Source organism: Patiria miniata, unplaced genomic scaffold (genome assembly GCF_015706575.1).
Source record: "Patiria miniata isolate m_02_andy unplaced genomic scaffold, ASM1570657v1 HiC_scaffold_5, whole genome shotgun sequence".
NCBI lineage: Eukaryota > Metazoa > Echinodermata > Asteroidea > Valvatida > Asterinidae > Patiria > Patiria miniata.
Window position 1 is genome coordinate 32,235,354 of NW_024037072.1, and position 13,600 is coordinate 32,248,953.

The 13,600-nt window shown below is 38.7% G+C and overlaps 1 protein-coding gene across 1 annotated transcript; it reads right to left on the reverse strand.

The window, feature by feature from the left end:
- Positions 1–6,203: 6,203 nt before the first annotated feature.
- LOC119742094 (monocarboxylate transporter 12-like) lies at positions 6,204–13,564 on the reverse strand. The gene is made up of 4 exons (XM_038218119.1): positions 13,347–13,564; positions 12,456–12,599; positions 11,157–12,011; positions 6,204–6,427 (listed from the first exon to the last, which is right to left on the reverse strand). Exons 1-4 carry the CDS (start codon positions 13,540–13,542, stop codon positions 6,297–6,299), a joined length of 1,326 nt encoding a protein of 441 aa, XP_038074047.1. The 5' UTR covers positions 13,543–13,564; the 3' UTR covers positions 6,204–6,296.
- Positions 13,565–13,600: the final 36 nt, after the last annotated feature.

The window sequence follows — 13,600 nt, forward strand, 5'->3', positions numbered from 1 at the left end:
GGTGCTGCACATAATTTATGGCCGCTTGAAAATAGAATCAGTATCGATAGACTTCAGTGTGGAGTTTGACAAAGCCATGTCCTTGGAGTCTATGCAACATATGTTTATCTAAAAATAAACGTTTTATGGCTTTTTTTGTCTGCGTGTGCATGATAAATATTCTGCATTTTAATGGTTCGTGACTACACCGTACGAAATATTAATTAAGATATGAGAGGAAAATGGGTTAGGCAATTAGTTAAGGTTAAAACAAAATATTAATATTTAATACTTCGTGTAAACAAATATGTAGCCTTCCGAGATGATCCCGTGAAAAGTTATATTTGAGAAAAAAAACCGCTCCTAAGGCAATACCTCAGCGTCACAAAAAATAAAGAAGACGCTCAATTCAGTTCTAAGGTTATAGATAAAAGTATTCTGTCAATTTTTGGCCTTAAATCACTTATAATTTAATATGCAATAACGGACGGTCGTGCTGAAGTCTCAAAAAGCCACAGTCTTGGACAATGGAAGGTGTTTATGTAAGGCTTGAACCGTTGGAAGAAATTACATATGTTTGTAATAATTACGCTGTTTTGGTATTTTAAATGTACCTAACTTTGACCGTCGGCTAACCGCGGTAGTAAAAGTCAAGCAACTTCACGTACACGACAAAACCGATCATGGAAGCATGGTTGATCAGATCACACAATGTAATATTCTTCCTGTCGCCCTTACCTTGGTATGCTGTAGATTTACCACGCTGGTACGACAGATAGGTGATGGGATTGTGCCTTTGATGATACAAGCATGGCATTTGGCACACAGTCAGAGTATGTCATGAGAAAGATGTCTGGCTATAGGGCCATCTTGTCCTTTGGACAAAAATATAGGTAGAATAACAAGCTATGGCAGCCATTTTGAAAATTTTAAAAATTGCTTGTTATTCTACCTATGTTCTTTTTCAAAGGACAAATCTGTGATTGCCCTATAGCCAAACATCTTTCTCATGAGATACTTTGACTGTGTGCCAAATTCCATGCTCGTATCATCAAAGGCACAATTCCACCAAATACCCCTATCTGCCCCACTATTCAAGTGTAATTAAGAACGACTTCAAATGTGTCTTATATGTTGGGTAGGCATTTGCTATTCATAATACTTGGCGGACGACTGCATTAAAGAGTACATCAGAATTACAAAATACTGATGTTCAATGTAATCGGGACAGTCGAAAAAGAGGACCCAAATTTTTAAAATGACTCATCTTGGGGTCAGGGTTGATATTCATACTTAGTTTCAAGTTTATGCATAATACCGTTTGAAAGAAAAGATGCGGTGAATTTTGCGGCATAATTCCGATCACCCGATTCGAACAAAGATATATAAGAACGCAAGACAAAACCAAATAGTAATAGGGGTCAGCCCGATAACAAATTAAATCCAGCGTCTTGCTAACATCTGTATTCTAGAGACACGATGTTCCGTCTGAGGGTACATCTGCCGTATAGGTATTACAAAAGGCGCAGCTCGTTGAATACTAGTACTGGTACTTACAAAAATGTTCTCGGCACAGGACGACCGACTTTTGGAAACACAGAAGAAGAGGGGCATTGAGATTATACAGGGTGAATCGTACACAGGTCCTTGCTGAAAATAGTTGTATTAATGAATTGTTCTGTTTGCTTTACAATCATGAATATTAATTGGCATTGATTAATTGTTCTTAAAAGCCAATCAGTCGACCGAATTAGGAAAAACAAAGAAACTGTTTGAATGTGGGTTAATACTCTAATGGGACTTCGTTGGAGCCTCGGCAAATGTAGACCTTTATGTGGAAGACACGATCTTACTTGTCTGGTGCTGCACATATGGCTTCTAAAAATAGAAACAGTATTGGTAGACTCTAATATGGAGGTTGACGGAGTTTCTAACGTTCTTGGAGTTTATGCAACATATACGTATCTAAAAATAAACATTTTCATGGCTTTTTTCGACTTTGCATGGTCATCATAAAATTCTGTTCATCTGAGCTAACGAAGGAATGGATCGTGGGTATAATGTACGAAATATTGTCTGCATTGATATATGAGAGGAAAACTGTTATGGCGAAAACAAATGTGAAAATAGAGTAGAATCATATTGAATGTTTTGTGGGATTTAGTAAAAATACCTTCCAGGGGGTGATTTGGAAAAATATGACGCTCTCTGGAACACAGATTCACTGTTATCACTCTAAAAAGAGATCAGCTTTTTTGACTTTTATGATGCATGGGCATCATTGTCAGCGTTGTCCCAGCAACACCAACACTTAGATAACGTATACATCTGTACATGTGTGTTTGTATCAGTAGTCCGTGTGTATTGTTCGTATTCGTTGTACCATAAGTAGACTGTAAGTATATAACTAATAAATAATGCATGTGTCTTATAAATATTCATGTTGCCAAGGTCTTATCCTTTGTATCTTATGGCGTTCTTGGTATTCTTAAAAAAAACCTGCCTGTCATGTGACCCGCAGCCCGCGCGTTTTAAAAAAAGAAAGAAAGAGATACGCCAAAAAGAAAAACGCCGATTGCGATCAATCTGTATGAATATAGCATTTTGCTGACTGCAAACTTGCACAATATCGCCTAGACCAGGTCTTGAAACCGGCGAAGAACTCCATACTGGACTTTGATCTGCCATCAGACCGTAAGTTTAAGGTTTTGATTTCTTTTAAATAAACATGCTTTTGATTGTGTTATTTAGATGGCAGTAATAATATCTGGAGCGTTACTTGATATAAGGCGTTTATGTAAATACCCTAGAGACATCATGTTTCTTACAGATGAATGAGGCTATATTTTCTAGATTGATTCTCTGTTTTATATCTAGCTTAAATTGAGCGTTTATTGCCTTTTATTAGAGTCTTTTAAATATGGCTCTATGATAATAATATTTGGCGATCATTTAATAGTTTGATAAATTTTGATATAACTATTTGCAATGTTAGGGTGTACACATGTACTTCTTAAATCCGCAATTGTAAATATTGCAGATGGCAAACTGGCTTAGCTAGAAGCCGTTATTCCAAAAGACCGTCGCTTGAGGCAGACAGGCCCTGCGACAGGCTGACAGCAGCTACCCAGCGTCACCGCCGTCAAGCTGGTCGACCGTGACGCCCGGTTTCCACATCAACCGGCTGCCTACAACAGAGGCTCCGTCGAGGTGGCTGCGCTCCGTCAATCCAGCGGTCCAAATGAGAGAGAGAGAGAGTACTCCACCCATGGCATGCCAACGCAACTTGAGCCGTAAATTTTAAAGGGAATGTACATCATTGGCTTTGCTGTAAGTTTCAGAAATGAACTATTTTGAGGGGTTAGTATAATAGATCAAATATTGTTACACTGACATGTTTGAAGTTTTATGTTCGAAAATGCTGGAAAAACCAAGAAAAACAAAAATGTTCTAGTAGTCTTGTTCCTTGACTCCACTAAAGATAAAATGGATCAATTGAGCGTTTACCCAGCGTCACCGCCGTCAAGCTGGTCGACCGTGACGCCCGGTTTCCACATCACCCGGCTAGCTACAACAGAGGCTCCGTCGAGGTGGCTGCGCTCCTCCGTCAATCCAGCGGTCCAAATGAGAGAGTACTCCACCCATGGCATGTCAACGCAACTTGAGCCGTAAACTATACGGTGGGCCCTAAATATTAAATAATTATTGCCGGCTTAGAGTAGGTTTAATACAATAGTATTAAAGTTCATTTAATTAGTTGATTTAACTATTTGTTCTTGTTTGCTTCATTAGGTTCGTCTTAGCGTAGGTTAAACTTCTATTGAGTAAATTTGGTTAATTTAAATAAATTTGGTTGATTATAAGTTCTATACTTCAAGCTGTTGACTTTTCTGCATTTAATTCATTGATCCATTTGCTTTACCAAAGGTTAGTTTTATACTCATCTCTGGTATTGATCTACACTATTTATTGGGTTACTATCGCCTCATTCTATCAATAATTTTCGTAAGGATTTGTTTCCATAATATTTGTAAAGATTATTCGTCGCCTATAAATATACAGTTTGTGCATATTAAATAATTTGTAAATATACAGAACGTCTCGGAGGATTATTCTTGGTGTTTGCACGAAGTTGTGGGTGGGAAAACCAGTCCCGAAAATTCCACTGCACTAACTTCTGGGGGCAGTTGTGACAATCATAAAATTCTGTTCATCTGAGCTAACGAAGGAATGGATCGTGGGTATAATGTACGAAATATTGTCTGCAGTAATGAGAGGAAAACTGTTATGGCGGGAAAAAAAATGTGAACATGGAGTAGGCCTAGAATATCAATACATGTATTGAATGCTTCGTGGGATTTAGTAAAAACTAGCCTTCTGAGGTGATTTGGGAAAATAAAACGCTATCTGGAACACAGATTCACTCTTCGGGTTCTTCGTAAAATCAGAAAAATCGTGACGTAATAAACAGGACTCGTTTATACAACGTATGAAATTATTGTTTTTTTAATTGACAAATATTTAAATAAAATTAGATGCATCATCATATATTAAAGTAGTCCCCCCGAACAAAATAATGTAGTTTCATGGAATATAGTTTTGTGCATGTAGTATCTATAAAAACATAAATGGCACGTCTAACACATCGTTCCCCCACCATCAGTTTTATGGGGGAAATAAGGCTATTGTCAATTTTTCTGAAATCCATTAGTGACTTGAGGCAATGTTACTTGTTCCCTATAATTAACCACGGATCCTCAACACAAGATTACAACCAAAGATCCTATAGCGCCGCGTGATCTAGCTGTTTCAAATGAAGCAATCTGTTGATAACACATCACTTAATTTCCCCGTCAAACACGTATATTTACAACAAAAACATATTACTTTACAGTGTTACAACAAAAGTTGTAAATTTACCAGATTTTGTCAAAAAAAATAAAAAAATTTGCATGAAAACTGAAATTTAAATATTAAAACTGCTGTAAAAATCAATTACAACATGCATGGATCTGTTAAAATTATACGTAAAATTACGTATAGTACTGTTTCACTTGTGCTGTTCAAATACCAGTTATTTAAAATAAAATGTAACTATATATAAATGATCATAATATTTATATCGTTCTTCCCATAAAGTAGGTTTAAATTTATCTTAAAATTGTGAAATATAACATAACAACATAAACTTAAAACAAAGCTGACCACAAAACGGAATTGGTTAGTCGAAATATTCATTTTAAAAAGGGCTTTACCAAAAGACTGGTTATCAATTATAGTAGACAGTAAAGAAAAGATCGGTGTCAGTGATATTAAACTTCATGATAATCCTATTCTAGGTAATCTAGAAAACATTACAACTAGAAACATTTTTAATATATTGATAGACGAAAGAAGTAAAACACCTCAGATTGAATCGTGGTGGGAAAACGTACTTGGTGAGAAGATTAATTGGACTTCCACATGGAAAAAAACCGTCGACATTAAAGAAATTAAGTTGAGAAACTTCAGTTACAGACTCATGCATCGTCTAATAGCAACGAAAGATATATTGTATAAATAGAAAATTGAGAATAGTCCGTTGTGCTCAATATGTGACACGATTGACGACTATAAACACGCATTCTTAACCTGTTTACAAACAATTGAATTCTGGAAACAATTAAAGGTTTACTATCAAGAAAAAACAAAAAGTAATTTATCACACCAACATTGTCAAACCCATTAACCGATTTTGATAGGAGACCTGAGGTTAATTTAATAATCACGATAGCAATGTTTTCAATACACTAAATCGAAAATCAAAATGAATATAGAAATTAAAAGGATAAATATTTTTAATGTGTTCATTACAGAGCTATTATTCAGAGCAAAGTTTCAAAAGAAAATCAAAGACGTTTGGCAACATTTTATGACCTAACTGCATATATTTATTTAATTAATGTGCCTACTGCTGTTCACACTTACATTTTTATATTCAAAACGATAACACATTATATATTATAACCTATGGTTAAACATTTATATTCATGTAGTACATCAAAAATAATGTTGTGAATATCATTTATGATCGTTATATATGTACTTTCTAAACATTGTAATAACTAGACTTGCAATATTGCAATTAATGGAAATACATTTTGAAGGGAAAACAACAACAACATAACAACATGCACTTTATTCGCGGTTATGTGATTGTTTTTAAAATTAAGACTATCGTCCACAATCATCAGATTGCAATGAAAGGGTACACGATCCATTCTATAACCTTTTTTTCATGTCACTCGTCAGCATTCTTGTAGTTTAATTAGGGGTACTCAAGCCTTCTGCTTGGACTTGCATCTCGCTTGGACCCATTCCATCAACAGCGCCATCAACGATAGAGCTGAAATGCATCCCATGATGGAAAAGGCCCAATCAAAACTGCCAGTCTGGTCGTACATCCAACCTGCAAAAAAATAATTAAAGTAATAACCAGTAAACGTTTTGTTTGCTTCGTCAATGTCAACAGTTAATTCCTGTACTGTTAATCAGATACGTGTTGACAGTTTTTATGCCGCTTTTCATCTCGCTCGTTAATGTTAATTTACTCATTTTAAATTGCTGCCTACATGTGCAGTCCATTAGTACGAAGGAAGACGCCATGGTGGCTTCTTCATCAGAAGCTGACAACGTACGGCCAAACAACAATGGGATGGGCACCAAGTTACATAACAACTGTCCTGATGAGTCGAATCCTATTGTCCGTTCCATTCAGTCTCTCCACGCGTCTATTGTTGAAATGCAAAACGAGATCGTCAGCCTGAAACGTCTTGTGACACCTTTAATCGAAACCCTCAGAGCTGAAAACATTGAACTTAAAACGTGTATCGACCTCCTGGAAAGAGGAAGACCGCGCCCAACAACTACCAAATCGTCAAGGCTAGACCCGTGTAAACGAGGAACTGAGCGATCCTTCGTTCACCGGAATGCATCCGGTGCTCTCACCGAAAATCGCTTTGAGATCAACCATTTTGACGAGTGCCACAATACACCAGATGAGCAGCCACTTGAGACAAATACAGCCACAGAACTAAATGTGGAAGACCAAATGCTTGAGTACAGGAACCGACAACACAAGCGTTTCAAATCTAAGGCTGACATCCTGATTATAGGCGATTCGATGATCAAGCAAATTCAACCAAAGAAACTCAGCCGAGCTAAACATGTCATCTGCTACACCATGAGTGGGGCTAGAATTGAGGACGTCGTCTCCAAGGCAAAACATCTCGCCACGAAACATAGCGTATCAGAAGTTATCCTACACGTTGGAACAAACAACACCAATGACAACCCTAGTGTCATCGTGCAAAAAAATGTCTTCACTAGCCTTGGAACTGCGACCATGCTCTGTATCAGTATCATCCATCATACACCGTAGAAACCAGTCCCCAAATCAGATTCGGAGAGTGAATAAACTTAATGCTCTTCTGAAATCAAGTGCCAATGGCAATAACTGGGAATACATCGACAACGACAACCTCAAAACTGATCTCCTTTCTCAGGATGGAGTTCATCTGAACCCGAAAGGCCTAGGTGTCTTCGCACGAAACTTCATTGAGCATATTGGTGGAACAGTTCATCCAAAACAGCGGTCTTTGGAACGCGACAGTAGCAAGCAGCGATCTACATCCCAGCAGAAGTATACTTTGGAAAGGCCATATGCAGAGGTACTCAAACAACCCCAAACTGGCCAGTCCAATCAGACGGATTTTCAGATGTCAAACAAGCATCGCCCACACCAACCGATTGCACCGCGACACCGTCACCAAGCACCCAGAGCAATGTCTCATCAGAGCCAGCGCAAGATCCTGTCCAGCGACTTAAGAGTGGAAACAGCACCTGTCAACAGTGAAACATCTGCTGCACCCAGACAGAAGACGAAAGTTACTGTAATGGATGGTATCATTCACTCAAGTTCAAAGGCGTTTTCATTTGCTCATTTGAATGTCAGGAGTCTTGTAAGTAAACTTGACCATCTAAAAATCGTTATGTCAAAAAAACCTTTTGACATTCTTTGTTTAAATGAAACATTCTGTGACCCCACAACAATTTCTGATAATGAAATTAGCTTGCCAGGTTACTCAATTTTGAGGCGAGACAGAAACCGTCATGGCGGAGGTGTGTCTATGTACATACGCAATAATTTGTCTTTTTCCCGCCGCAGCGATCTCGAAATTGATCGACATCGAATGTGTTTGGGTTGAAATTAAGCACAAATACAGACATCCAATGATGGTGTGTTCTGTTTATAGACCACCTTCAACCCCGACCCAATTCTTTTGATAGTCTTAATGACCTGCTCGAGAAGGCATCGTGTGATTTTAAAGATATGATTATTTTAGGTGATTTTAACTGTGATGTTATTAACGATAGCTTGTGTAACCAATTAATTTCTTGTTTTAATCTCTTTCAACTGACACAACTTATACAGGAGCCCACACGTGTTACTCGTTCATCAAATAGTGCAATTGACCTTATTTTTTACCTCTAAACCTGATTTTATCACTGAATCTGGCGTTTTACCTGTTTTAATTAGTGATCATTATCTTGTTTATGGTTTATATGAATGGAAAATTCCAAAGCAAATATTTGACTCTATCACTTTTAGATCGTTTAGATTATGATACTTTGGCGGATGATCTTTCCAACGCTCCTTGGGAGCAGGTTATTGATTGTACGGATGTTAATGAAGCTTGGACTTTATGGCACTCCTTGTTCATGGACATTGTAAATTTACATGCCCCTGAGAAATCTAAGCGTATTCGTAGCAAATCGCTGCCTTGGCTCAACAGTGAGATCATTAGTTTGATGCGCCAACGCGATCATGCCCACAAAATAGCTAAACGGTCAGGATCACCAGCCGACTGGGATACATACAAAAGGTTACGAAATAATGTAACAGCTAAAATACGCTCCCACAAGAGCAGCTACTTTGTTTCTGCTATTGAGTCTAACAAAAGCAACTCATCCGCTTTTTGGAGTAAAGTGAAAGGAGTTCTCCCCAGCAAACAAAAGCCCGGAGTGAACTCGATCACTTCCCAAAGCGGCGAGCAATTAAACGATCCCATCGATATGGCTAGTGTATTCAATGACCTCTTCTCAACAATTGGTGATGGCATGGCAGAAAAAAATCAGTCAAATGTTGCTTCTGATGGGGATGAAAGTAACACTGTTCATGCCGCGGCGCACTACAACTTTGAGGAATTTATTTTTCCTGATGTTACTGAAGATTTTGTTAAGAAACAGATTAGTTCAATGCCTACAGGAAAAGCAACTGGTCCCGATGGCATAAGTGTTAAGCTTCTTAAGCTAGCATGCCCCCATATTATTGGGGCGCTTACTTTTATTTTGAACTTGTCACTAAGAAGTGGCCTTTATCCCGATGCGTGGAAACATGCCTCAGTTATTCCCATCCACAAGGGTGGAGATAAGTGTAGTGTCAATAACTATCGGCCAATTTCTATCTTGCCACTTCTTTCCAAAATCCTCGAAAGGGCAGTTCACAGTGCATTATATTCATACCTCGATGATAACAATTTGATTCCAGCTTGCCAATCTGGTTTTAGACCACTGCACTCGACGGAGACGACTTTGCATGGATTAATTAATAATTGTCTTTATAGATTAAAGGTAAAATGGATAAAGGTAAAATGACAGGTACCGTTTTTATTGATCTTAGTAAGGCATTCGATTCTGTCAATCATTTTATCCTCTTAGAGAAGCTACAGAATATGCACTTGTCAGTGTATGTTTTAAACTGGTTTGGTTCATACCTAACCAACCGCAAACAATCTGTGCGCATTGAACGGAACAAATCTAGTCCACTCCCATTAAATACTGGTGTACCACAAGGGTCAATCCTTGGGCCACTGTTGTTCATTGTCTTTACTATGGACCTTCCTTCTATAATTCCCGAGGATTGTCAATAGTACAAGTACGCAGATGACTCTACAATAACATGTAGCTCCTCAACATTAGAAAGAAATCGAGAGCAGCCTCAACGAAGCAATGGCTAGATTAAACGATTGGGCAACGAGTAATAAGTTAACAATCAATGCCTCTAAAACCAAGGCCATGCTCATTGGATCAAAGCATAAGATTACGTCAAATGACTTGAATATTTATATTGTTGACTCCTTAGTTGAGAAGGTCAGCACTTTTAAATGTTTGGGCGTTATTATTGATGACTCACTTACTTGGTCTGCTCATATTGAACATGTTCAAAAGTCCATCTCTTCCAAACTAGGCATGTTGTACAGAATTCGTCACTGTATTCCAAGAACTAGTCTTTGCACTCTTGTTCGGTGCCTAGTCATGCCTACACTAAATTATTGCTGTACGGTATGGGGAGGCCGATATGAATGTCACAATAATACGCTCAATAATTGCTTAAAAGAGCAGCCATATTAATTCTAGGCTGCCCATTCACAACTTCGTCTTTTAGTAACGTTATTTTACCGAGAGAGTGTTGATTTGTTTTTGTTTTTGTTTTTGTTTTTGTGTTTTTATTGCTGGTTTTTCTTTTATCTTCTCTTAGTTTTTGCTTTTTATTTGTGTTAAGTGCATATAATTTTAAGCCTTCGATTTTGTAATTATTATTAGTTTATTTTAATGCAGGGCCCTAATGAAAATCAGCTTTTTGCTGTTTGGGTTTACCCTGGATGAATAAAGGTATAAATACAAAAAAAATACAGTGCATAATTACCTACCGGTTGTCATACTGTACATTTTTAGTAATTTTAGTAATTTTATGAAAAATACCAATAAACAATTATCAGGAAATATTTTTCAATCAGCAAATGATTGCTTTTCAGATTATGAAACAGGCTTTTTTTTTCTGAGGGGCGGGGGAAGGGAAAGCAATAAACTTGGACATGGAAACTTTTTAACATGGTCACAATAAAACGCAGCAACCCTTAACGTATGTCTGTGAGAACCCTTAAAAGAGGTGACCGTCAAAATGTGACTGGCATCATTTGTATCGCTAGTTATGTAAGGGTGTAGTAATTGTTTACACGGCATGTATTGGTCGACGAACCTAAGACATCAGAATTGCATTAAGACTATTGACACTCTCCGTCCATGCAATATACTGATCTCGCCAAAGCCATAAGATGCGACGTGATATGCCTTACCTGGAAAGAATCCAAGGCTGAAACTAAAAATGGCCGTCACCAGCTCCATCCAGGCGAAAGCACACGCCAAGAGATCGGTTCCAAGCAGCTCCCTGGTGTACAAATCATTCAGTGAAGCAATTGCTCCGTGACCGCTACAATAGATAACTGCAGTGACCATCATCAACCAATAAGAGTTTATCCAGGGAGTTATCAGGAAAACGGAGGAAATCAGTGTGATCATCAGTGCGATCACCGGTCTCAATTTTAACAAACTTTTATCGACGATAACACCAAGCAAAATCTTGGAAACGACGTTACCGACCCCTCCAGCTGTGGTAAATGTCACAGCGTCGTGCGGAGAGAAGCCTTTGGCTTCGGCTTGGGAGACGTAATAGATCATCCACTGATCACCCACAAAGCGGCTGCATATGAAGGGGACTGCTGTGATCCAAAATGAGTACTTGAAACAAACTGAAAATCCGAAATGTTGTATCTGCGCACCGAGGGCGTCTTTGAAGGCGCCGAGTCGTGATGACTGCTTCAACTTGCCTGTCTTCTCGGCACTTGATGAGCCGACTTGTGGTTCCTCATTGGCGCCGGTGCTCACCGGCTGATAGCTGTCATTTGTTTCATCAGTCGACGCTGAACGCAAGAGGGCGCCACACACCCCAAGATGCGTGGTCAACCCACCAAGAATTAGCAAAGCCCCTCTCCAGCCGTACGTATCCAGCAACAGTTGGGTAAAAGGCCCAACGGTGATCGCGCCTAATGCACCTCCTGCTGTCCCTATGCCTACCGCCATGCCATAGTTTGTCGTAAAACAGCGTCCGACTAGCGCCCTTGTCAGAATCTGGACGACACTTAAAGCAGGTCCTGTGGATAAGATGTAGATAATCGATAAGTGATCTATTCCACGTTGGCTGACAAAGTATTGAAGGTAGGGTCAGTGTGTTTTGGGTGTGACAATTATTAGTTCATTTATTTTGTTAGCACAACGAAGGTATGAATGTCCTAATGAGATCGGAAAAGAGTTTTAAATTGAGCTTTTTAATCACTAAATAGATTTGACTCAATTAAGTCGAACTTAATTCGATATCCACAACATATACTGCAAGTACGACCAAGCGCTGAAACGCGCAATATAAAAAGTCATCAGTGCCTCTTAAATGCTAAAAACAATTCATTCGTAAAGGGCATCGAAACAAACCCCTAATTTATTTTTTAATCATGGGGATACTAAATTTAAACTGAAAACAAATGTTATAATGTAAATTAGGAATGAATGGCACGATCTCTTGAAATGAATAAACTATTTACCAGCTGCCAGTGCTAGTATTGATGTCAACATGACAATACTAGTGGAAAAAGAAGCGATGATCATGGAGACACCAAGGATGAAACCGCTGACCGTCACCACCGTGCGAGTACCAAACATAACCTCGAGTGGCCTAGCTAAGAGACCTTATCAAGTACACAAAAATGGTTGGTAAAGAGTACATCTATATACATCAATGTCTTAAAGATGGAGTAGATCATCTAAAAAGTAACTGCATGACCACATTATTGTTAACAAGCTTGCTAATGGCGCTAAACTCCTTGTGAAATAATTCTTTCTGTCATTTTTAAGAAAACAATAAAAGAAGGTCATTTTCATAGATGAGTCTTGTGACACATTTTTGGAAATGTCCGTAAGGAGCTGTTTGTAATTAGTCGAATCAGTGAATGGGTGCGCAAGCGCTGAAACGACAAATGCGCTTGATGCGGTTGCTATTATTCGTGGGTTCAGTGCGTGACATGGCGTAGGTACCATCGGCTGAACGAGACTGTGTTCTGGATGCTGATCCGGCAATTTTGAATTGAAATCCAGACCCTAGCATATTTATTTCTCCGGATATACAACATTCACAGAGCTAAAACTTCATCAGGTTAGTTGGTATCAGCACCTAGCTGTCTTTAGATTGTGAGTGTTTCTGGATTCAAAACAACCGCCATGCCACACTAACAGTTATTTCCGTCACACTTTTATTCAAATAACAACAGTCATGTGATCGTCCCCTTTTTGGGGGGCAGTTGATGTGCTCGTATAATCATGGTCAAGAAAATTCAGGTACACATAGGGCTGTCTACGATGTCTATTTCACACAAAAAATGTCTGCAACGGATAGTCTTTGTGCCATTGCACATGAAATAAAACTATATTTGCCTTACCAGTAACACATATGACTGCAGTGATAATCGATAGCATCCAGCCGGCCAGCCAAGTTTGGGTTGCAAATTGCTCTTGTAGTGTTAGTAACATCACTCCCAGTCCCTTGATGAGCCACACCCACAACACATAGTTGACAAACAGACAGAGAACTGCGTACCAACCCTGGTGGGAACGACCAGCTTGAACCGTGTCCATAATGAAGCGCTGTTTGGTATACATGTACTATGAACGAATCTCTGTATGTACAATATGT

Bases quoted from the DNA above. Each gene is read 5' to 3' on its own strand.
- LOC119742094 (XM_038218119.1), bottom strand. From the start codon at position 13,542: ATGGACACGGTTCAAGCTGGTCGTTCCCACCAGGGTTGGTACGCAGTT. The intron at 12,600-13,346 runs GTAAGGCAAATA...GTACTTGATAAG, and splicing joins TGCAGTCATATGTGTTACTG to GTCTCTTAGCTAGGCCACTC. The intron at 6,428-11,156 runs GTAAGGCATATC...ATTTTTTTGCAG, and splicing joins CAGCCTTGGATTCTTTCCAG to GTTGGATGTACGACCAGACT.